A 21,507-nucleotide genomic window follows, 5' to 3' on the forward strand; every position below is an offset into this window, starting at 1 on the left:
CATTGTGATGGTATTGATTGTTAACGCTATCGCGTGGTGAGTAATGGCTTCCCAGCTCAGAGGGGATTAGGCTGCTAATTGTTGTTGGCCTTGCGCTGACAAGATAGACTTCAGTGGGTGTCAAATCGGCCTCCTTTGTTGGGGACAGCCTTTCTTCTTCCCCCAGCCTCGCTGCTCTTCAAATGAAAGCGATTCGGAGCGACTCGGGAATAATTAATCAGGGAGGGCGGCCGGCAGCGGGATGCTCTGCTTGGCCTCTGCTCTGCTGAGCATCCTTCCCACAGAGCATCCTTCTGGAGCATCCTTCCCCCCCAGCATCCCTCCTGCTGCCCTTGGCATTCCCAGTTCCCTCCCGGTGTGCTGTGGTGTGAGGGGAGGGCAGGGTGGGGTGCAGGGTGAGGAGCTGTGTCCTGCTGTGCCCAGAGGACAGGAGCTGGCTGGCACACTCGGGGGAGTGAGGGGACACCCTGCCTGCACACCCATGCCTCTCTCCATGCCCTGCTCTCATCCTGTGACCACAGCCCACTCCTCACTCTCCAGCAGCTGATCCCTGCTGGAGTGTTGGAATCTCCCTCTGACCCACACTCTGGGATGGAGGGAGCAGGCTGCCCAGCTGGGTTTGGGGAGTGGAATGTGTTCTGTGGATCAGACACCAGGCTCCCTGTGTTGTGCTTAATGTGGAATTTGTATTTCTCTGCTTTTCCTGTTCTCCATTTTTATTTTTCCTTTGGAAATATGGCCAGCATCCCTGGGGTGGGGATAAGTTAAAGTACAGATGTATTATGCAAATGTAACCAAAGCCTTGCCCAAGGGTTTCAGGGAGTCACTCCTTCATCCCAGTGTCTCCAGAGGCCCTGGCTTGTCCATGACAACTTCTGCAGCTGGGTTGTGGAATCTCTGGGTTTGCCTTGGGGAGATGTGGCTGGCTGGGGCTGGCATCACATCTGTGTCTCTTGTGCCAAGGGCCTTTGTGGGACTGGGGGTCCCTGTTAGGTGGGAGCAAGAGGCTGCCCCATCCCACTGTGCTGTGGAGCCTTTAGCACCACTGGGAGCTTCTGGGATGGGAGGATGTGGGTCCAGTTTGGGAGTTTGGCAGGATGCTGCACACCCTGAGTGCATCCCAGCCCTGTACCCTGCATGAGGCATCCTGTCAGGAATGGCTCCAGCTCCTTCGCAGGGTGTTTTCATCCACTTAACTGCTGTTCTCCTAACTCCTTTCAATTTCTGATTTCATTCCAGGGTCCTCACTGAGCAGCGAGTCGTCCCCAGTGTCCTCCCCGGCCACCAACCACAGCTCCCCTGCCGGCACCCCCAAACGTGGCCCCATGGGCCCCATCATTGTCCCCCCGGGGGGGCACAGCGTGCCCAGCACGCCGCCCGTCGTCACCATCGCCCCCACCAAGACGGTCAACGGGGTCTGGAGGAGCGAGGGCAGGCAGGTATGGCAGAGTTTGGGGGATGCCCAGCCCCCCTGAGGGATGGAGGGTGTGGGATACCGTGCATGGGATCACTGGGCTGCCCACATGCTGTCCCTGCTGTGTCACCATCGTCCCCCTGTGCCATCATCATCCCCGGGCTGCCATCCGGAGGGGAGTGTGAGGAAGGAGGAGGAGGAGGGGGGTGAGGAGGGGGGGAGAGCAGCTAATTAAGAAGCATCGTTAGTGGTTCTCCTCTCCTCCGCATGCTACAAGCAGATTCCCGGGGGGATTATGCCACTTGGAAAGACTAATTAAACCACAAAGCGGAGAGGCGAGGCTAGGGGATGAGAAACGCTGGGGGCAGGGGTGGGGTGGAAAAAATAAATGGAACCGTGATCCCCAGGAGCTCAGAGGGGTGTGTGGGGTGTCCTGGAGCTCCCCAGCCCGGTGTCACCCCCGTCCCCCCCCGGGGTGGGGGTTAACCGAGCGTGGTGATTGTCTGGCAGACAATCCGAGATGGGAGGTAATTAGAGCAGAGCCTGGCACACAATGAGCTCCGTGCAGAAGTGGCTGCCAGGGGGGGACACCAAACCCTTTGTGCTGACCTTGGGGCTGGCCCTGCCCTGGATGGGATGGGGTGAGGAGGGGGATGTTGTGGGTGCCACCATCCTCCTCCTCCTGAGCTGCTAAAAGGAGAAAGTGCAATGAAAAATGATAATTTTTAAACCAAAACTTGCTTGCTGGAGGGTCACCTCACTAACTGTCAGATCTGTGGGGTCTCTTGTCACCCCAAGTTGCTCCCCCTTTGCTGAGGGTCCCTCCCCAGCTGGGGGGAGTGACCTTCATCCTGACACCGGGGGTGGAAGCTGATGGAAGGTGGCTCTGAGGCCCCGTGGGAGGGTGCTGATGCCGGGGGGATTGTGGGCTGACCCCTGGGTTATGGCCCTTATCAAAGGCTGCCTGAATTTCCCCCTGGCCGTGTCACTCCTCCCCACATGATTAATAGCTGGGGAGAACAAAGCAGCCATAAATCTCCAGGCAGGTAATGGGTGTCTTGCCCTCAGCTCTGCCCTGGCTTCAGCACCTCCTTTCCCACTGGGGCCCCCCCAGTGTATCCTCCCAGACCCTCCCACCCCTTCCAACGCCTGGAGGCAGGGGATGCCCTGGTGGATGAATCCTTCCATGGGTGCTGGTGCTACCCAGGGCACGCTGGGGACCTGCTGAGGGTCTTGTGGTGGGGACACAGCAGGAATGCTGTCCCCCACCCTGGCATTGCTGCCCCTTTGCCTTGCAGCAGGAGGCAGGCTCTCGAGGCAGCAGCAGCAGCGCCGGCCGCGAGCGCCTCATCTCGGAGGCCCCCCTCGCCCAGGAGAAGGCAGGGGGTCCCACTGTCCCCTCCCACCTCCTGGGGACACCCTACTCCTTCGGGCTGCCCCCCAGCTCCGTGGTGCAGGACTCCCGCTTCCCTCCTCTCAAGTGAGTCTGCTCGGGTTTGCAGGATGTGTGTGTGTCACCTCTGCTCTGCTCCCAGCTGGGGGGAGGTGGCACCTCCTGGAGGGGGACAGGGAGGGGTGGTGACCCTCTCCTTGCCCCCCAGCCTGCAGCGGCCGGTGCACCACGTGGTGCCTCCCAGCGCAGTGACCGAGGATTACCTGCGGAGCTTCCGTCCCTACCACACGGCCGAGGACCTGCGCATGTCCTCCCTGCCACCCCTGGGCCTCGACCCCGCCACCGCCGCCGCCTACTACCACCCCAGCTACCTGGCACATCACCCCTTCCCTCACCCTGCCTTCAGGTGGGCACCTCCCGGCCTTGGCATCCCTGGATGAGCTTTGGGGTGTTGGGACATGATGCACTGAGAGCGTTTTGGGGCTCTGCCGGTAGAAGGCAGCCCCCATCTGCCTCCAGGGAGGAGGACTGGGGGGGTTCTTTGCCCATCTGAGCATCCCTGTCTCCCCAGGATGGATGAGTCGTACTGCCTGTCGGCACTGAGGTCTCCCTTCTACCCGCTGCCAGCGCCGGGCTCGCTGCCCCCCCTGCACCCCTCGGCCATGCACCTGCACCTCTCGGGGGTCCGGTACCCCCCCGAGCTCTCCCACTCCTCCCTCTCTGCCCTGCAGTCCGAGCGCATCTCCAGCCTCGCCGCCGAGAGGTACGGGGGGCTGATGGATGCTGGGGGAGAGTCTCCAGAGGTCCTGACAGAGGATTGGGGTGGTTTTGGGATGCTCTAGGAATGAGAGGTGACTGGGGATTTGGGAGTGCTCCAGAGCATGCTGGCAGGTGCCCAGCAATTGTTTGGGGATGCTTTGGAGATTCAAGAGTGTTCCAGGGGATGCTGACAGACATCCGGTGTTGATTTTAGGGGGATGTTTGGGGTTGGTGCTTTTCTTTTTGATTTTTTTCTCTGCAGGCTGCAAATGGACGAGGAGCTGCGGCAGAGGGAGCGGGAGAGGGAGCGGGAGAAGGAGCGGGAGCGAGAAGCCGACCGGGAGCGGGAGAAGGAGCGGGAACGGGAGCGGGAGCGCGAGAAGGAGCTGGAGCGCGAGCGGGAGAAGGAGCGGGAGCGGGAGCTGGAGAGGCAGCGGGAGCGTGCCCGGGAGAAGGAGCTGAGCATGGTCAAAGCCATGGAGGGGCCCTTCCTCCCCGTGGCGGAGCTGCACGGGCTGCGGGGGCACCCGGCCGAGGAGCGGGGCAAGCCGGTGGAGCCGCTGGCGCCCAGCAGAGCAGGTAATGCCGCCTCCCAGAGCTTGTCTTGATCCCCTGTCTCCTCCAGATGGCAAAGCTGAGGGGGTCAGTGTCCTGGGAGGTGGCTGGGGACGGGGATGGGCGGTTCTGGCTGCCAGATTGCTTTGCCAGCAGCCCAGCTGCGGCAGCTCGGAGCGGCAGCGAGGCGCCGGTGCCATCTGACTCAGGCAGGGCTGGCACCGTGCCCTGTGCATGCCAGGCAGCTGGGCTGGCAGCCCCCTGTGCTGAGCTCTGACCCCACAGCTCTGGGTCCCTCCACCCCAAAATACCCCCTGTTTTCCACACCCTAACTCTCCATCACCCCTTTTCCCACCGCAGACAAACTCAAGGACTCGGTGCTGCCCACGCCAAAGCCCATCCAGCACCCTCTGCACCCCCCAGCGGGCTCCCACCACCCCGTGCCCAGCCTCATCCCCAACCACAGCGTGTTCCCCCTGCCCGGCAGCAGCGCGGCCACGGCGCTGCTCATCCACCGCACCAACGAGGAGGAGAAGTGGCTGGCCCGGCAGCGCCGGCTGCGCCAGGAGAAGGAGGATCGCCAGTCCCAGGTCTCGGAGTTCCGGCAGCAAGTGTTGGAGCAGCACCTGGACATAGGGCGTGCCCCGAGCCAGGCTGAGCCCGAGCACCGGCCCGAGCACCCCAGGTAGGGATGGTGCCAGGGATGCAGCTTCGCCCCCAAACTGAGCTGTGTTTTCCTGTGTTGCTGGAATATCCCTGTCTTAAGCTGGAGAGGGATTTTGGACAAGGGAAAGGAGTGTTAGCACAGGGGGAATGTCTTTGTGTAGAAAAAGAGCAGGGTTAGATGGGATAGTGGGAAGAGATTCTTTCCTGTGAGGGTGCTGAGGCTCTGGCACAGGGTGTTCCAGAGATGCTGTGGCTGCCCCTGGATCCCTGGCAGTATCTAAGGCCAGGCTGGACGGGGCTTGGAGCAATCTGGTCTAGTGGAAGGTGTCCCTGACAGGGTGATCTTTAAGGTCCCTTCTCCCCACACCATTCCATGATGCCATATCACAATGATTTATAGGATTTCCCCCCCAACCTGTGACTGTGCCTGCCCTATTACCCAGCTCTGCCCTTCATCAAGCATCCACCACCCCACGGCCGTGCCCCTCACACATCCCCTGAGCCAAAGCCACGGTGCCTGGCCGGTGCCAGCGGGTTCCTGCCACACAGTGCCAGCCAGGCCGGCTGTGCTGGCAGTGCCAGGCGTTCCTGGTGCCCGACATCTGCGTGGCGGCAGGCGCCGAGCCCGGGAGGTGGCTGGGGGCCAGCGGCGAGTGGCCAGGTGCTGCCCAGCCACCAGCACTGCTAATTGCAGCTCCCCCCTCCCAGGCAGTGGGGCTGAGCATTGGATGCCTCATTTGGGGGGCACCTGCGCTGAGCCTGGGCAGTTTGGGGGGCAGCAGAGCGTGCCCACACCCCTGGAGTGATTGACAGAGCCTTGCTGGCCCCCGTGGCTGAGCACTTAAGCGGTGCAGGCTCATCCAGGCAGCTCTGCCGCCTGCTCCCTTTGTTATTTTTGGGTATCCAGGGGATTAGCGCGGCTCATGGAGGATAATAAGGAGCGGATCACGGGGCGGCACAAAGGCGAGCGCCCGCCGCAGGCTCCCTTCCCCAAAGCAGAGAGGAGACAGCAAGGTCACCCCGAAACACCTGCAGCTGGGGATGTTCCATCCTTTTCCTGCATCCCAGGGGCAGGCAGGCTGTGCTCCCCGCCCGTGGTGACTCGGTGGCGGCGCCGAGCTGAAGCGGAGCTCCGGGGCGCTGGAGCGGAAAAGTGTTAAATGCACAGCTTGGGCACATGAAATATTTATCCTGCAAACGGGCTGGCTCCGGCTCTGGCTGTCAGAGGAGGGCTGCACTGGGGTGCTGCCCTGGCCACAGGGCTGTGGCAGGGCTGGTGACTCGCTTGTCCCCATGCAGGGGTCAAGGCTGGGGTCTCCAGCTCAGTGCTCTTGGGATGCAGCCACATTCCTGCCCAACACACCCATGCACAGACTTAGCTCTGCCCCCATCCCTCAGGTTTGTGGCAGGGAGGGGACAAATGTGGCAGCCCCACGTGCACAAACCCCTCTGGGTGTTCCTCACCCCAAAATCCCCCAGGGCTGGAGTGCTGCCAGCTCTCTGGTGGCAGTGCCAGCTCCTCACCTCGGTGCTCTCCTCTCCCTGCAGGTTGGGATCGAGCCGCCACGAGCCGAGCAGCCGGGAGCCAGGGCAGCACTTTGGCGGGCCCCCACCCCTCATCTCCCCCAAACCCCAGCACCACTCCGTCACCACATCCCTCTGGAACCCCGTCTCGCTGATGGAGAGCCCCCCCGACCCTCCCCGGCGCCTCCCTGAGCCCCACGCCCTCCACAGCCACCCAGCACCCTTCGAGCCCGGCCGCCAGGGCATCCCACTGGTGAAGGTGGAGAGGGTCTTCTGCCCCGAGAAGCTGGAGGAGGGGCCGAGGAAGAGGGACACTCTGGAGAAATACCCCCCGGGCCGGGAGCCCGGCGCCCCGGAGCACGGGGCTTTCACCCACACCCCTTTCCTAGCTGAGCTGGAAAAATCCACTCAGAGCATCCTGAGCCAGCAGAGAGCCCCAACCACCCCGTTCCCCGAGCCCAGCAAGCCCAGCTCGCCCTACCGGCCCCCCCAGCCCCGCGCCCAGGACCCCATGTACATCTACGACGAGTTCGTGCAGCAGCACCGCAGGCTGGTCAGCAAACTGGACCTGGAGGAGCGCCGGCGGCGGGAGGCCCGGGAGAAAGGTGGGGGAGCAGGGATTTCCCCCCTGGCAGCGGGGCCTGGCTGGGGTCTCCCAGGAATGCCGACGTTCCCACATCCCAGCGCTTCGGTAAACCCTGCGCTCCAGACGTGCCCGATGAATAAATGATGAGCTGGAGCTAATAAGAGGGTTTTAAATATTGATGGGGCTGCTGGAGCGGGGATGGGAACAGCAGTGAGGAGATGGAAAGCTGGGAGGGGCTGGAATTGTTGTCCTCACTTCAGTGGGATGGGGGCTCAGCCACAGCTTCCCTAGCCTGTGCCCCGCTGACCCCCTGATTCCCCACCACCCATCCCACAGGGATGGGCCATCCCCTCCAAGGTCCCACAGCTATTGGGGAGGGGACAGAGCTCCCTCCACCCTGCTGGGCCCCGTGTTGGACCCGCATCCCTTCTGACATCCTCCCCTGCTGCACCCCCATCACCAGTGGCATTCCCCTGTGTCCCAGAAGATTCCCAAGGTGTCCCCAGGCTCATGCCAGCCTCTCTCCATGCCCAGGGTACTACTACGACCTGGATGACTCCTGTGACGACAGCGACGAGGAGGAGGTGCGGGCCCATCTCCGCTGCGTGGCTGAGCAGCCCCCGCTGAAGCTGGACACGTCCTCTGAGGTACTGGGGGCACCCCCTGTCCTCTCCCTGTCCCCTCCTGTCCCCTGGAGGAGCAGCCCCTCTTTTACACCAGTGCCCAATTCAGCCACCATCCCCACATATGTGCAGAGGCACCAGGGGGTTAGTGGTGGAGATGATGAGGATGGGGAGGGAGATGGGTAATGGAATGGGGATGAAAATGGGGATGGTGGTAAGTGTGGGCATTGGAACGGGAATAGGGGTGGGATGAGGATGAGGGATGAGGAGAATGAGGATTAGAATGGGGATGGGGAATGGAGATGAGAATGGGGATGGGAATGGGAATGGAGATGGGGATCACAACAGGGAATGAGGGTGTGGAATAGGAATGCAGATGAGACAATGGGCATGGGGCTGAAGACAAGGATGAGGCATGACCCTGCACTGCTCTCCCCCTGGCCTCCCCAGAAGCTGGAGTTCCTGCAGCTCTTCGGCCTGACCACGCAGCAGCAGAAGGAGGAACTGCTGAGCCAGAAGCGGCGCAAGCGGCGGCGGATGCTGCGGGAGCGCAGCCCCTCGCCGCCCTCGGTGCAGAACAAGCGCCGCACGCCCTCGCCGCGCCTGCCGCTCTCCACCCGCTACAGCCCCGACGAGATGAACAACAGCCCCAACTTGGAGGAGAAGAAACGCTTCCTCACCATCTTCAACCTCACGCACATCAGCGCCGAGAAGAGGAAAGGTAACAGCCATGCCCCGCGCACGCTCGGGTCTGGGGGTGCCCTGGGGGGGGTCTGCCTGGGGCTCTGAGCTGGCTCTGCTGAGCAGAGGCTACACTAAACCTCAGCTTCCCATGCTGCAGACAAGGAGAAGCTGGTGGAGATGCTGCAGGCCATGAAGCAGAAGAGCACGCCGGCTGCTGTGGTGGTGAAGAGCTCCCCGCGGGACAGCCCCGGTGCCCCCAGCACTGGTAAGCGCCCCAAGTCCTTCCCTGGGTCTTGGGTTGGGGGGCACAGCTTTGACTTGAGGGGTGCAGAGTCCTGGCTGCAACCAACTGCTGCTCCTCTTCCCAAAGAGCCTCCGGTGCCTCCGCTCCTGCTGGACCTGGATAAACCCGTGGGCATCGCCGTCTCCGTGCCGGAGGTGCCCAAGGCAGCAGAAGGCTCCAGGTTGGAGCAGCTGAGAGCCCAGGAGCCAGCGAGGCCCAAGGAGTCGGGCACGGCGCCGGAGAAGCCCCGGCTGAGCGATGGGCACCCCGGGAAGAAGGCTCTGAGCATCCTCAGCTACGTCAGGGGGCCCCTCCCCAAGGACATCCCGGTGCCGCTGTCCCACAGCATGAACGGCAAGAGCAAGCCCTGGGAGCCCTTCATTGCTGAGGAATTTGCTCACCAGTTCCATGAGTCGGTGCTGCAGTCCACGCAGAAGGCGCTGCAGAAGCACAAAGGTAACGGGGAGTTGTTGGGAATGATGTTTTAATGTCACTTAAAGAGCCGTCAGCAAAAGTATCAGTAAAACCAGGTTTGGTGTAAAGCCAGTATCACCACAAAGTTGGTTGGCAAAGTTCAGTCTCCCGTTTATTAGGTGGTTAAAGCACTCTGAGGAAAAGCAAACAAAAATCCAAAGTCAATAAATAAACCCCAAATAATCTGCGTGGAGGCTGGAGTGAGGGGGAAGCAAAAGGATAAAAAAAGGAGTATGGAAGACCCTTGTGTTGAGTCACAAGTTGAGAGTAAACCCCTGTGCTAAACTGAGCCTGGACTTGATCAACAGGTTATGTTTAAAGGCCCAACAGCACTTAACTTAAACTGAACAGCATTTTAATTTAATGGATAAACAATTAAGCAAGGGATTCATATGGAATTTACTATACCACACAACAATAGCTTCTTTACATGCCTAACTTACAAATCTAAAGTACTTAAGAATTCAGGAGAGTAAGATTCTGCACTGAGTGCTACACTGAGTCCTTGAACCCCTCCAGGGATGGGGACTCCACCACCTCTCAGGGCAGCTCCTTCCAGTGTTTAACAACCCTGCCAATCAAGAAATTCCCCTGATGTCCAGAAAAAGAAGCAGGGATGCAGGAAGCTGGTGGGGTCTTGGGATATCACCCCCACCAGGGTTTGACACTGGCAGCCTCACTGCTGGAGCATCCCATGAGCTCATTGCTGAAGCTAAAAATTAGGGATAATCCAGCTCCAAACCCACTCAGTCGAGTGACTGAAATAAACAAAACCATTCCAGCGCGCGAATAGTGATAAAAACACAGAGAAGATGCTGTAAGCCCCCTGAAAACCTGGCAAGGGTGGGAATGAATGCCATGAGGGGAGCAGGCAGAGGCTGACTGTGGCTGCCCACAGGGGGGACAGTGGAGCAGAACCACAAGCTGGACACCTCCATCCACTACAACATCCCGGAGCTGCAGGCGTCCAGCCGCCTGGCCGGGCCCCCGCACAACGGCACGGCCGAGGGGCCCCTGCCCCCCCTGCCCCCCCTGCCCCGGGACTCTGCCTCTGAGGACGAGGAGGAGGAGGAGGAAGAGGAGGAGGAGGAGGAGGATTACCCCAGGCCCAAGTGGCAAGGGATCGAGGCAATTTTTGAAGCTTACCAGGAACATATAGAAGGTAAGGGGGTGCAGGGAGGGTACAGTGCTAATTTGTGGTTTAGTTTCCCGTGGGAGGTGTTAATGGTTGCTGCTGGGATAGGCTGAGGAAGCATTGGGGGATCTCCAGCAGTGCAGGAGCAGCATGAAAGCACTGGGTTTTTTTTGCAAGAATTAATGTATGCATAAAAAATTCACAGCTGCCCAGTGAATCTAAAGGTTCTCCACAGGCAGTGCCAGGGTTGGGAATGTTCTGGGATGCTGGGGGCAGTCACTGCTGGCTGGGCAGAGCCTAGAGCAGGGCTGGCACCCTCCATGGGAGGAGCTGGTGCTCAGCCCTTGTCCTTTGGCTGTTGCAGAACAAAACCTGGAGCGCCAGGTGCTGCAGACACAGTGCCGGCGGCTGGAGGCCCAGCACTACACCCTGAGCCTGACAGCTGAGCAGCTGTCACACAGCATGGCGGTGAGTGGGGACAGGCACACGCCACCTGGGCACCCATCAGCTGGGCATTCATCACCTGGGCACTCATCCCCTGGGCACCCATCAGCTGGGCACTCATCCCCTGGGCACTCATCCCCTGGGCACTCATCCCCTGGGCACCCATCAGCTGGGCACTCATCCCCTGGGCACCCATCAGCTGGGCACTCATCCCCTGGATACCCCATTACCTCGGCACTCATCCCCTGGGGACCCATCCCCTGGGCATTCATCCCCTGGGGACCCATCCCCTGGGGACCCATCCCCTGGGCATTCATCCCCTGGGGACCCATCCCCTGGGGACCCATCCCCTGGGCACACATCCCTGGGCACTCATCCCCTGGGCACACATCCCTGGGCATTCATCCCCTGGGCATCCAACCCTCCTGGGTACCCAGCCTTCCTGGGATCTGGCCTCAAGGCACCCAATCCTCCCACAGCACATCCATTTATATATTGTACCCATCCTGTGCAGTGCCCATTCCCTGCAGTGCCCAAACTCTCAGTGCCCATTCCCTGTAGCTCCCCCTTCCCTGCTGTATCCCAAACCCTGCACTGCCCATCCCCTGCAGTGCCCATTCTTTGCCCCCCACCCTATTCCTCTGCTATTTCCCAGGCACCCACACATCCCTCATGAGAGCATCTGGGCGAGCTCAGAATCTCACAGGGGATCCCATTCCCAGTAGTGCCCATTTCCTGCAGTGCCCATCCCCTGCTATATCCCAAACCCTGCTATATCCCAAACCCTGCACTGCCCCATCCATGCACTGCCCATTCCCTGCTGTATCCCAAACCCTGCAGTACCCATCCCCTGCTATATCCCAAACCCTGCTATATCCCAAACCCTGCACTGCCCCATCCATGCAGTGGCCATTCCCTGTGGTATCCCAAACCTTGCTATATCCCATTCCCTGCTATATCCCAAACCCTGCTAGCCCATTCCCTGCAGTGCCCATCCCCTGTTATATCCCAAACCCTGTTATATCCCATTCCCTGCTGTATCCCAAACCCTGCTAGCCCATTCCCTGCAGTGCTCATCCCCTGTTATATCCCAAACCCTGCTATATCCCATTCCCTGCTGTATCCCAAACCCTGCACTGCCCATCCATGCACTGACCATTCCCTGCTGTATCCCAAACCCTGCACTGCCCATCCATGCACTGACCATTCCCTGCTGTATCCAAACCCTGCACTGCCCATCCATGCACTGGCCATTCCCTGCTGTATCCCAAACCCTGCTAGCCCATTCCCTGCAGTGCCCATCCCCTGTTATATCCCAAACCCTGCTATATCCCGTTCCCTGCTGTATCCAAACCCTGCAGTACCCATCCCCTGCTATATCCCAAACCCTGCAGCACCCATTCCCTGCACCTCCTCATCCTTTCTCTACCCATTCTTTGCTGTATCCCATTCCCTGCACTGCCCCATTCCCACCCCCACCTTATTCCCCCAGTACCCCCTGCCCCACGAGCTGTCCAGTGCCTTGCTGACCACTCCCTTTCCCATTCCCTGGCTGCCTGCAGGAGCTGAGGAGCCAGAAGCAGAAGATGGTGTCAGAGAGGGAGCGCCTGCAAGCTGAGCTGGATCACCTGAGGAAGTGCCTTGCCTTGCCTGCAATGCAGTGGTCTAGGGGTTATTTCAAGGGGTACCCCAGGTGACGCTCCTTGGGCCAGGCCGAACATATAGTCTAGAAATAATAATCTATTTTATTACCTTGAATATTTAATATTTTTCACTGGGAGGTTTGAAGCTAAAAATAATAAAATTTAAAAAAAAAGCGAGACAAAAAGGAAAAAAAAAAAAAAAAACGGCAACGAAAAACGGCGACGACAGCATCGTTAATAATAAAAGGAAGAAAGCAAAAAAAAAAATTAAAAAAAAAAGAAATTAATAAATGGAGAATGTGCCATGCATGAAGCAAACGGGAGCTGGGAGGAGCCAGGAGCCCACCCCACGGCCAGCAGCCCCTGGCATGTCCCCTCCTGTCCCCTCCTCCAGCTGGGGTGGCCACAGCTCTGAAGAAGCCCCCCCTCCACCCACCCACACTTTTTTGTTGGTTCTTTGTTTTTTTTATTTCTTAAAAAAAAAAAAAAATAATAGAAAAGACAATGAAAAACTCCACAACACTAAACCCAGCGGGGCCCCGTGGGTGCTGCTGGATCCTGCTCCCAGCATGGCACCCCCAGCCTGGGGCTTCCCCTGGAAATGCACTTGGCTATCAAAAAATAAAGTCAATAAACTGGTTGAAGGTCCCTTTTTGTTCCTGGTTGGTGGGGAAGGGGCAGGGACACGCGTGGGGTCACTTTGTCACACCCCGGCTTTGGGATTGAACAGGTGGAAAAAAAAAGAAGAAAAGGTGCTTCAGCCTTGTACTGTGTATATATATTAAAAAACAACAAAGTTTTGTATGTTTTTATTGCTTTAATTATTGTTATAAAAAGCTTGCCTTTTTTTTTAAGGTGTTTCTGCTTTTTTTTTCCCCTTTTTTTCCCTCCCCTCTTTCTACCTCTCTGTTTTTATTTTCTTTCTGGTTTTTTGGTTTTTTTGGGTTTTTTTTTTTTTTTTGTGTTTTTTTTCCTTTTGGCAAAAGGATTAACTCGCTTTTTAGTGTTTGTACTGCTGCTGGTCGGGCCAGAAAAGATATTGAAATGTTTTGAAAAATAAATCCCCTTTTCCACTGGGGCAAGTCCCATCCCACCACCAGTCCCTTAGGAAGCTGAGCCCTTCCACCCTCCTTTTTTTAATTTTTTAAATTTATTTTTATTTTTATTTTTTATTTTTACCATTTTTCTTTGCTTTCTGGGGCTTTTTTCTGCTCCAGCTGGGTCATTGTGGGGGTCACAGTGCTGGGTGGTGTCTGAGCCTTGCCCAGGCTCTGTCTGCCAAAGGAAAAATCCCAAGGAATTGTGCTGAGAGGGTGGAGGGTTGAGGAATGGGTGGCATTGGGGTGTCCTTGTCCCCCCCCCAAAAATACCAAGACAATCAGAGTGGCTCTAAGGCAGTTTGGGCACAGGGAGAGGGGGTTTGTGGGGTCTCTTGGTGGCACTTTGGGGACAGTCCATGTGGAGCTGTGCCTGCAGGCGGGCAGGGGTGTCCTGATGCCACCACAGGGTCAGGCTTGGTGCCATTTTTAGCTAAAAAAATATAAAAAACTTGCTAAAAACCAGCTCATACCCTGCCTCCCCTCCCCCCGGGGGAGCCTTTTTATTTGATTGTTATTTTTAAATTATTTATTAGAAATTGTTTTTAATTCGCCACGAGACCAGCTCACATCTCTGGGAAAAGGTGACCTCTGCTTCCTGCTTTAAATTCCCTCGTTGCACTGGCAAAGAAAAGCACTAAACCCCCCCCTGCTCCCTGCTCTCTCATTGGCTTCACCAAATCAAAAAAAGCTGGGCAAGATTAAAAAGCAGAATGCCCTTGTGACAGAAATTAGTTTAATCTTTTTTAAATCCCCAATTGCCTCGCCAGCCTCTGGCCTCGCCGCTGCCAACTCTGGGCTTGGAAGGGAATTTTAACACGGTGAAATTCACTCGTGGCTCTGCCCCTTTCCCTTCCTGTGTGCCCTGGCAGAGGGAGGGGGAAGAAGGCAGGGATGGAAAATCATTGGGAATTTGTCCCTCGCCGGGCTGAGGAGCCTGGCTGGGATGCAGCCTCATCATCAGCCTGGATTTTGGTTTGTGGACCAATTTTCTGCCTGCCCCAAGGTTGTGGTGAGCATTTGTGTGCGTGCAGAATTGCTGGAGCAGCTGTGCCAGAGCCTGGAAGGAGGAAGGAGAGGAAGGCAGAGCCTGCTGGGAGCAGGTTGGATGCTGTGAAAGAAAACAAACAAAGAAAAACCCCAAAAAAGGAGAAAAACCCAACCCTAAACATGTTCAAAGTGTACTTTGTTGGAATTAATTGTAATGTAATATATTATTTGTTGAATGTAGTAATTAGGTATTTATAAATACATTGCTGTAATTCCTGAAAACATCCCCCCCAAAAATTCCCAAAAATAAACTCTTCCTTAATGACAGCAAGGAATCCTTTCTCCATTGGGAACGCAGCCCTGCCTGAGCAATCCCAGCCCTCCCCCGAGCATCCCCATCCCTGCCCCGAGCATCCCCATCCCTGTCCGAGCATCCCCATCCCTCCCCCGAGCATCCCCATCCCTGCCCGAGCAATCCCAGCCCTCCCCCGAGCATCCCCATCCCTCCCCGAGCATCCCCATCCCTCCCCCGAGCATCCCCATCCCTGCCCCGAGCATCCCCATCCCTCCCCCGAGCATCCCCATCCCTGCCCGAGCAATCCCAGCCCTCCCCCGAGCATCCCCATCCCTCCCCGAGCATCCCCATCCCTCCCCCGAGCATCCCCATCCCTGCCCCGAGCATCCCCATCCCTGTCCGAGCATCCCCATCCCTCCCCCGAGCATCCCCATCCCTGCCCGAGCAATCCCAGCCCTCCCCCGAGCATCCCCATCCCTCCCCGAGCATCCCCATCCCTGTCCGAGCATCCCCATCCCTCCCCCGAGCATCCCCATCCCTGTCCGAGCATCCCCATCCTTCCCCGAGCATCCCCATCCCTGCCCCGAGCATCCCCATCCCTCCCCCGAGCATCCCCATCCTTCCCCGAGCATCCCCATCCCTGCCCCGAGCATCCCCCATCCCTCCCCGAGCATCCCCATCCCTGCCCCGAGCATCCCCAGCCCTGTCTGTGCATCCCCATCCCTCCCCGAGCATCCCCATCCCTCCCCGAGCATCCCCATCCCTGCCCGAGCATCCCCATCCCTCCCCGAGCACCCCCATCCCTGCCCCGAGCATCCCCATCCCTCCCCCGAGCATCCCCATCCCTGTCCGAGCATCCCCATCCCTCCCCGAGCATCCCCCTCCCTGTCCCGAGCATCCCCCTCCCTCCCCCGAGCATCCCCATCCCTCCCCCGAGCATCCCCATCCCTGCCCCGAGCATCCCCAGCCCTGTCTGTGCATCCCCATCCCTCCCCGAGCATCCCCATCCCTGCCCCGAGCATCCCCAGCCCTGTCTGTGCATCCCCATCCCTCCCCGAGCATCCCCATCCCTGTCCCGAGCATCCCCATCCCTCCCCCGAGCATCCCCATCCCTCCCCGAGCATCCCCATCCCTGCCCCGAGCATCCCCAGCCCTGTCTGTGCATCCCCATCCCTGTCCGAGCATCCCCATCCCTCCCCGAGCAATCCCAGCCCTGCTTGAGCATCCCCATCCCTCCCCGAGCATCCCCATCCCTCCCCCGAGCATCCCCATCCCTCCCCGAGCATCCCCATCCCTCCCCGAGCATCCCCATCCCTCCCCCGAGCATCCCCATCCCTCCCCGAGCATCCCCAGCAGCTCCTGCTGTCATTGCTGCCATCCTCGCCGTGCCAGCCCTTGGGGACACAGCCCTTGGGGACAGAGCCCTTGGGGACACAGCCCTTGGGGACACAGCCGGGGCAGGCAGGGCACAGATGGCAGCGGGACCTGGCCCAGGTGCTCGGGGAAGGGCAGCGCTGGCACCCGCGGGCACCAGGGATAATTAGAGCTGCTGGCAGCACAGCCCTGCTCGGCCAGAGCCTGCCTGGATCCTGCCTGGATCCCATCTTGATCCTGACTGGATCCCATCTTGATCCTGACTGGATCCCATCTTGATCCTGCCTGGATTCTGCCCTGGGTCCTGCCTGGATCCCATCTTGATCCTGCCTGGATCCCATCTTGATCCTGCCTGGATCCCATCTTGATCCTGACTGGATCCCATCTTGATCCTGCCTGGATTCTGCCCTGGGTCCTGCCTGGATCCCATCTTGATCCTGCCTGGATTCTGCCCTGGGTCCTGCCTGGATCCCATCTTGATCCTGCCTGGATTCTGCCCTGGGTCCTGCCTAAATTCTGCCCTGGATCCTGCCTAAACTCTGCCCTGGATCCTGCTTGGATTCTGCCCTGGATCCTGCCTGGATTCTGCCCTGGATCCTGCCTGAATTCTGCCCTGAATCCCATCATGATCCTGCCTGGATCCTGCCCTTGCCTGTCACTCTGCTGCAGGAAACGGGGCCAGAGCCAAAGGAGAGCTGCAGGATTTTCCAAGCACTGTTTGTGACACAGCCCAGGATTAATTTGATGCTGCTCTTCAGCTACGATTATTTTTTTTTTAATTACATTATTTTTTTACTGACAAGTTTCAGAGTAAAACCCCAATTATTACAAAAATAAAGATGGATGATACTCTAGTATTTCTCGACAGCCTGGTATCTGAGAGGGAAAACCATTTTCTTTTGTCCTTCTCCAAAGAGCAGATGGATCTGCTTCCCAGCTGATCTCCCCAGCAGACACCTCATTGCCAGCACATCTTCCTTTTTTTTCTTTTTTCCTTTTTTTTTTTTTTTTCCCCAAGGCTCTGAGAAAATCCATGGAAGCACCGCCTCGAAATTTATGGCTTTCAAGGCAGCGTGTGGCCTGTGCTGCCCTCAGAAGTTCCCTTGCTGAAGTACAACCCGAGAGATCCGCCCAGCGAGTCACCGAGGCTCTGATGCTCTGGAGCAATTCCCACCCAGCCCCGAGGGGAGATTTGAGGGCTGGGAGGTCCCTGCAGGGAGGTGGGAGCTGCTCCAGCTCTTTCCCAGCTCCCTGTCAGAAATCCTGGGAGTGGGAGCTCTCTCCAGGCTGGAGGTTAGTCCGGAGCTTGTACATGTGATCCAAGGCTTGGGTAAGGAAAGTCCCGGTGGTGTTAATCTCCATCAGGGTTAAATTATCCAGCTAAAAGGGGAAAGAACAGGGTCAGAGAGGAGAAGGTACTCGGGAAGCAGCTCCCAGCCCACAGTTCCATTTGGTGACATCCCAAGGGACTGACCCAGCTGCCAGCCCTGATCAAGAGTATCACCCCAGCACCATTTCATGAGCATTCCCCATTCCTGGGACTGTTCAAAGAGCTTGGAGTTGCCTGATCCAGTGGAAAGTATGGAAAGGGGTGAAACAAGACCTTTTAAGAGCCAAACCAAACCATTCCACGACCCTCCAGCTTCCCCTAAGGTGCCGCCCCCGACCCACGAGCTTCAACCCACAACTCCAGTGACTCACCCACAAGCAGCCCCAAGCCATCCTTTTCCCAGCAGCTCATCCCTCAGCCCTGAGCCCCCTGGATCCCTGCTGGGATGAGGGGCTGGCACACCTTGGCATGAGCCTCCTGCTGGCGCACGAAGCTGTCGGCGGACAGGCGCAGCTTGGCCACGCGCGTGTCCCACGTGTCCTTCACCAGCGTCCGGATCTCGTCTGCCCTGGGGATGTTGTCAGAGGCACTGGCACAGGGAAAGGCAGGGCAGGGTCAGAGCAGGCTCTGAGGGCTGTGTGGTTGTCTGTGGTTGTGTCGCTGAGTGGTGTTGTCACCATGTCGCCCCTCCGCCCCCAAGGTGCTCACAGCACAGTTTGCTAAAAACCTGCTGCTCCACATTGAAATGCTCTCTGCTCCTTGTCCTGCTGGGATTTCTGGGATGGTTTCCTTCCCCAGGAATGCTCAGCCCCAATGCAGCAGCTGGTTGTCACTAGAATCCTTCTGCTCTTTAATTGCCCAGCTGGTATAAGGTGCACATTGGGCCCCAAACCTGGCCAAAGTCACAGCCAGCTGGGGAAACCAAGGCCTCAGGCATGATGAAATCCCCAGCTCGGGGCTCCAGGGCTCTATCAGGGAGAATTAAGCTGGAAGGGCTGGATGGGATGTGCCACACCATCCCATTAAGGCCATTCAGGGCTGCCATAAGGAGCTGGGAGATGCAATCAATGCACACAGACAGAGCTGTCAGGGCTGCTGGAGCGTGCTGGGAAGGAGCAGCACGCCAGGAGCCTCCTCTCCAGAGGAAAAACCAGAGCTGGAATGCCCACCCTGCTTAATCGAGGGCTTAAAAAGTCAGCAGAGCCCTCACTGAGACAAATACCAGCCAGCACATTTTACAAGTGAAATGCCTCAGCAGGCAGGAGCTCAGGCTCGGAATATCCCCGGCCTCCTGCTTCCCAGGCTGAGCAGAGAGGAGCTTTCCTCCTGAAGGAGAGCCAAGGAAGAAGCCTGGAGGCTGCTGAACAGATTGTGCTGTGGCTCCTCCAGGCCTCCACTGCTGCTCAGTAAAGCAGCACAGCCCCAATTATGAGGCCAGGGAAGGAGTGATCCCCAAGTTCCTGAGAGGCAGAGTTACCACCAGGGAAACTCTGCTGTGAAATCTTGGCAGGCTGAGGGGATAAACCTCCCTCAACTCTCCTTTTCCCCACAGTCCTGTGGGGCTGCTGCCAAGCAAAGCTTGAGAAATCATCCGTGCTCACACGAAGCAGGGTGGGAAATGGCTCAGCTCAGCTCCTACTCACTAGTTCAGCAGCAGCTTGGTGAGTTCCATGTAGTAGGGGCTGGGCATTGGAGTGAAGGTGTCCTCTTTCCGCTCCTGATCTCGGATTTCTTCCAGTTTTCCTAAAAAATACATCCAGGGGTGCTCAGGTTTTGCCAGCTGTGTTTTTCCCCCTCCCCAGGAAAACCCACGTTGTGTGTGTAGGATCAGCTCAGGGTCCAATGATGTGAGGGCAGGAAAAGGCTCCTGTGAGCAGGCACACAACCCATGGACACCTCCAAGCTCTCCCTCCTCACAGAGATTTTTCCCAGGGAATTTCTGACAGCCTCAAGTTTTGCTAGGGGAAGTTCAGGTTGACATTAGAAGGAATTCTTGGACTGAAATGGTGATTAAACACTGGAAGGGGCTGCCCAGGGAGGTTTGGAGTCCCCCATCCCTGGAGGTGCCCAAGCAATGGCTGAATGGGGCACTCAGTGCTCTGAGTTGGGCACAAGTTGGACTTGATGAGGTTGGGGGTCTTTTCCAACCTAAAAAAATTCTGAGATTCTGTGACCTAAAGTCCCTAAAGCTGCTTCTGAACAAGCCCCACCACCCTCAGACTAAATAAAGAATTCCAGTGGTGGAACATGAGATCCTTCTCTCTCAGTTGCTTTGTGTTTTTGAATTAAGCTCCCCACTAATGGTGAAAATGGATTATTTTTAAATTTCAAGCTTCCACTGCACCCACTGAAGGCCAGAGCTGAAGCCAGAGGCTCCATCCTCACCAACATCCATCCATTCTGGGGGAATGAGCCGACACTTCTGCCTCTGCTTCAGATTAATGGCCAACCACACGGGCACTTCCACTGGCAAACCAGGATTGAAGGGACCCAGATCTCCCTGGAAAACAAATTAGGGATGAGAGGCATGCAACGACCAATGCTTGGACTGCACAGACCTTGTCTGTTAATGTGGTGAGAGTTTCCAGAGGATTTGGAAAAGCCTGAGTCAAACATTTGATCCTGCATTTCCTCCTCTCGCTTCCCAGAATTCTTGCTCACACTTTTCCTCATCTCCCTCCAGAAGGAATAACCAACATTTCCAGGTCATTTTCTATTTCCAGGTGTTTCATAGGAGTTACAGCCACAAATTCCACCTCCCTGGACACCCCCCAAAGATGTGGGGGACAGCACAGCCCCCTCCCAAACCTCCTGGGGGGCTGCACTGCCTCTTCTCCCAACCCCTCTGCCTGTCAATCCCAAATCCCTTCATCCCTCCATCCCCACCACCCCAAATCCATCCTGATCCTTCCCCATGGCCCCCATCTCCTCCCCCTGTTCCCAAACACCCCATTCCCTAATCCCCCCAGACCCAGCACTTCAATCCCAAACCCTCAAACCAAATTCCCCAAACCTAATCCCCCAACACCACCCAGACCCTGCCCCATAAACCCCCCAGATTTGTTCTCGGGCACCCCAAGCCGCGTCCCAGCCCCGGTCCCTGCCCAGCCCGGCCCCCAGACCCCGATCAGGTGAATCCGGTCCAGGCTGAAGTTGGGCACGATGGTCACCAGCTCCTTCTCGGCCAGGAACTCCACCTCGGCCGGCTCCATGGGCCAGGGGGCGCCGAACCGGGATCGCACCGGGATCGCACCGGGATCGCACCGGGGTCAGACCGGGATCAGACCGAGATCGCACCGGGATCGAACGGGGACGGCACCGGGATCGAACCCGGATCGCTGCGGGATGGCTCCGGGCTCGCACCGGGACGGGACCGGGATAGAACCGGGACGGAATCGGTACCGGGCGGGTGCCGAGCCCGCCGCGCGCCCTCGCTCCCTATTGGCTGCGCAGCCCCCAGGCCCCGCCCACCCGCCGCGCTCCCGCCTCCCGCGCGTTTTCGCGGTCTCCGGGAGAAGGCGTGGCCTGGCGCGGCGCGGCGCGCGCTGATTGGCTGTTCCCCACTGTTGCCGTGGCGCACGCTTCTCTGATTGGCTGTCTCGATCCCCGCCCCGCCCAGTGGGTGTGACCCGGATTGGGCACGAGGACCAATCGTGGCGCTCCCCGCGGGCGCTCGACCAATCAGCGCTCGGCACTTGTTGCCGGGGCGCCGCGGGAGTGGCGCGCCCGACTCTACTGCCCCCTGGCGGGCGGGAGCGGGAGCGCCCCTCGGGAGCGCGCTGGGATGGGTGACACAGGCTGGGATGGGTGACACGGGCTGGGATGGGTGACACGGGCTGGGATGGGTGACACAGGCTGGGATGGGGGACATGGGGCTGGGATGGGTGACACAGGCTGGGATGGGTGACATGGGGCTGGGATGGGTGACACGGGCTGGGATGGGTGACACGGGCTGGGATGGGTGACACAGGCTGGGATGGGGGACATGGGGCTGGGATGGGTGACACAGGCTGGGATGGGTGACACGGGCTGGGATGGGTGACACAGGCTGGGATGGGTGACACAGGCTGGGATGGGTGACACGGGCTGGGATGGGTGACACGGGCTGGGATGGGTGACATGGGGCTGGGATGGGTGACATGGGGCTGGGATGGGTGACACAGGCTGGGATGGTGACACGGGCTGGGATGGGTGACATGGGGCTGGGATGGGTGACACAGGCTGGGATGGGTGACATG

At 58.4% G+C, this 21,507-nt stretch overlaps 3 protein-coding genes across 6 annotated transcripts in view; 2 read left to right on the forward strand and 1 right to left on the reverse strand.

Moving 5' to 3' along the window:
* The window catches only part of GSE1 (Gse1 coiled-coil protein), a 96,894-nt gene extending 83,857 nt beyond the window's left edge, over positions 1-13,037 (forward strand). Inside the window, exons 4-17 of one of the 4 annotated variants that reach the window (XM_079315956.1) lie at positions 1,240-1,439; positions 2,716-2,894; positions 3,016-3,213; positions 3,379-3,570; positions 3,829-4,145; positions 4,482-4,806; positions 6,336-6,916; positions 7,432-7,544; positions 7,971-8,241; positions 8,362-8,469; positions 8,575-8,943; positions 9,860-10,123; positions 10,461-10,564; positions 12,103-13,037. In XM_079315956.1, coding sequence (XP_079172082.1) covers positions 1,240-1,439; positions 2,716-2,894; positions 3,016-3,213; positions 3,379-3,570; positions 3,829-4,145; positions 4,482-4,806; positions 6,336-6,916; positions 7,432-7,544; positions 7,971-8,241; positions 8,362-8,469; positions 8,575-8,943; positions 9,860-10,123; positions 10,461-10,564; positions 12,103-12,237 — 3,356 coding nt within the window. In that variant the 3' untranslated portion in view covers positions 12,238-13,037. Of the gene's footprint in view, positions 1-1,239; positions 1,440-2,712; positions 2,895-3,015; positions 3,214-3,378; positions 3,571-3,828; positions 4,146-4,481; positions 4,807-6,335; positions 6,917-7,431; positions 7,545-7,970; positions 8,242-8,346; positions 8,470-8,574; positions 8,944-9,859; positions 10,124-10,460; positions 10,565-12,102 lie in introns of all 4 variants that reach the window. The other 3 variants (XM_079315953.1, XM_079315955.1, XM_079315954.1) reach the window with 3 other exon arrangements.
* Positions 1-21,507, forward strand: part of IRF8 (interferon regulatory factor 8) — an 82,748-nt gene that overhangs the window by 9,522 nt on the left and 51,719 nt on the right. The gene's annotated exons all lie outside the window — the stretch shown is intronic.
* On the reverse strand, positions 16,676-20,716 carry GINS2 (GINS complex subunit 2). Its single transcript, XM_079316048.1, has 5 exons — positions 20,392-20,716; positions 19,655-19,769; positions 18,913-19,012; positions 17,732-17,858; positions 16,676-17,319 (listed from the first exon to the last, which is right to left on the reverse strand). The coding sequence occupies exons 1-5, from the start codon at positions 20,479-20,481 to the stop codon at positions 17,194-17,196; spliced, it is 558 nt and encodes a 185-aa protein (XP_079172174.1). The 5' UTR covers positions 20,482-20,716; the 3' UTR covers positions 16,676-17,193.

This window comes from Erithacus rubecula (assembly GCF_903797595.1).
Source record: "Erithacus rubecula genome assembly, chromosome: 12".
NCBI lineage: Eukaryota > Metazoa > Chordata > Aves > Passeriformes > Muscicapidae > Erithacus > Erithacus rubecula.